Below are 1,869 nucleotides of genomic sequence, written 5' to 3'. Positions count from 1 at the left end.
GGAGAACAAACAAGGATGAATAGAGGGCTCCAGTGCTAGTAAAATTCAACTCAATGGCAATAAAAAGTATTGTATTGAGAAGAAAGGGGAAGCTTCAAAATGAAAACCGTTTTCAGAATGTTCAAATCAAGAAAGATTCCTCTCAAGTGACCAGAGAAATAAGGAAAAACCTCTTCACTCATCTTTTGAGGTTGAAAAGCGAGGGTAGAAGAACTATCATGATACAAGACAAGCTAAAAGTCGAGGGAAAACTGTACACACTCGATGACCTGGAGCAACAAGAGGCCAAATCAGCCAAACGGGTTAGAAGTGAAGAGCCATCTCCTAGAAACCAGGATGAGGGAAGTAAGATTTCTTATGTAAAGCAGTCTGTGAAGAAAGGAAGAAAAGTGGAAAATAATATAGGCATCGAAAGTTTCCTAACTAGACGCGGTGATGCTTGCAAAGAAGTGAATCAAGCAAATGAACAAGGACCTATGAATCAAGACAATGATTCGACTGAGAAAGTCGGGAAAAGAAAAGATGAGAGTCAGAGAGACGCAAATAACCAGACATAGCGAATACAGGAAATTAATAGGACCGGATCTATTCAGGAATTATTAAAGAACAGCTCTAATAAAAAAGATAAACTTTTACAAAAGAATAACAAAATATTGAAAAGGAAAACTTTATACATTGGAACGTTCAATGCAAGATCGGTTTGTGGAGAAGATAAGCTAATGGAACTTGAAGAGGCCATGAAAGAAATAAGTTGGGATATTTTAGGATTAGCAGAAATCAGGAGGAGCTACGAAGAAGTAGTAGAAAGAAAAAACGGACATATATTCTGTCATGCAGCGGCCACAAGGGGTCATAGGGGAGTTGGATTCTTCGTCAACAGAAAACTAGAAAATGGTCTTTCAGAGTTTCAGGCTGTCTCTGACAGAATTGCGTTCCTGCGAGTGACAGTCGAAAATTTGAAATTATTCATTATTCAAGTGCATGCACCAACATCGGACAGCACAGAAGAAGAAACTGATGGATTCTATGAGAAGGTGGAGGAGGTGATGACAATGACGAGAAATGGAGAGCGATTGTTAATAATTGGAGATTTCAATGCAAAAGCTATTAGGAGAAGTTATGGAGATAGGAGTAGCAGTAGATATGGTGATGTGGAATCTACAAACGAAAAGGGAGAAAGACTTCAAGACTTCGCACTGATTAACAATCTGAAAATAATGAATGGTTTTTTCGAAGGAAATATAGAGGAAAGATGGACATGGAAGTCTCCAGTATGTGGTTTGCACGAAATAGATTATTTCATTGTTAGGAAAAACAATGATATGGTCAGAAAACTGGAAATAATTGAAAATTTCAATTATGATTCGGACCACAGATTATTGATGAGTGAAATGTTACTCCACAAAAGAAGATTCTACATCAAGTCGAAACAAATGAGAGTAGATGAGCTGAATGGGGAAAATTTTATGGAAAATCTAGAAGTAGAATTTAGGAGGAGACGCATAATGGAAATAAGTGGTATTGAAGAAATGTATGAAAACTTGGTGCAATCCATATGCTCTGCTTCTGACAAATTGGCGAGAGAACAGCATGCGAACAGAGAAACAGGGAGAAGAAGGAGTAATAGGATTTAAGCAGAAACAAAACTTCTAATTGAAAGGCGAGAAAGACTGGATAGAATTGTAAACAAGACTGAGGAACAAAAGAAAGAACATCAAAATCTAAGAAAAGAAGTGAGGAAGAGAATAAGGGAGGAGTTAAGAGAGTTTGAGGAGAGCATTATAAACTCGATCATTTCAGCAACAGGATCGACCAAAAAAGTGAATCAACAGCTTAATATGAATAAAAGAAAATGGATTCCCAGACTTA

The 1,869-nt window shown here is 37.2% G+C and overlaps 1 protein-coding gene across 1 annotated transcript; it reads left to right on the top strand.

Annotated features, from left to right (window-relative positions):
- The first annotated feature begins 719 nt into the window (after nt 1–719).
- Nucleotides 720–1,634, top strand: LOC111056545 (craniofacial development protein 2-like). The gene has a single exon (XM_022343920.2). It carries the CDS (start codon nt 720–722, stop codon nt 1,632–1,634), a length of 915 nt encoding a protein of 304 aa, XP_022199612.2.
- Nucleotides 1,635–1,869: the final 235 nt, after the last annotated feature.

Source organism: Nilaparvata lugens, chromosome 2 (assembly GCF_014356525.2).
Source record: "Nilaparvata lugens isolate BPH chromosome 2, ASM1435652v1, whole genome shotgun sequence".
Lineage (NCBI taxonomy): Eukaryota > Metazoa > Arthropoda > Insecta > Hemiptera > Delphacidae > Nilaparvata > Nilaparvata lugens.
Note: the sequence above shows the minus strand (reverse complement) of the source record. Positions and strands in the feature narration are given on the sequence as shown.

What these genes read in the sequence shown, in the direction of transcription:
- LOC111056545 (XM_022343920.2), top strand. Translation starts at nt 720, where the DNA reads ATGGAACTTGAAGAGGCCATGAAAGAAATAAGTTGGGATATTTTAGGA.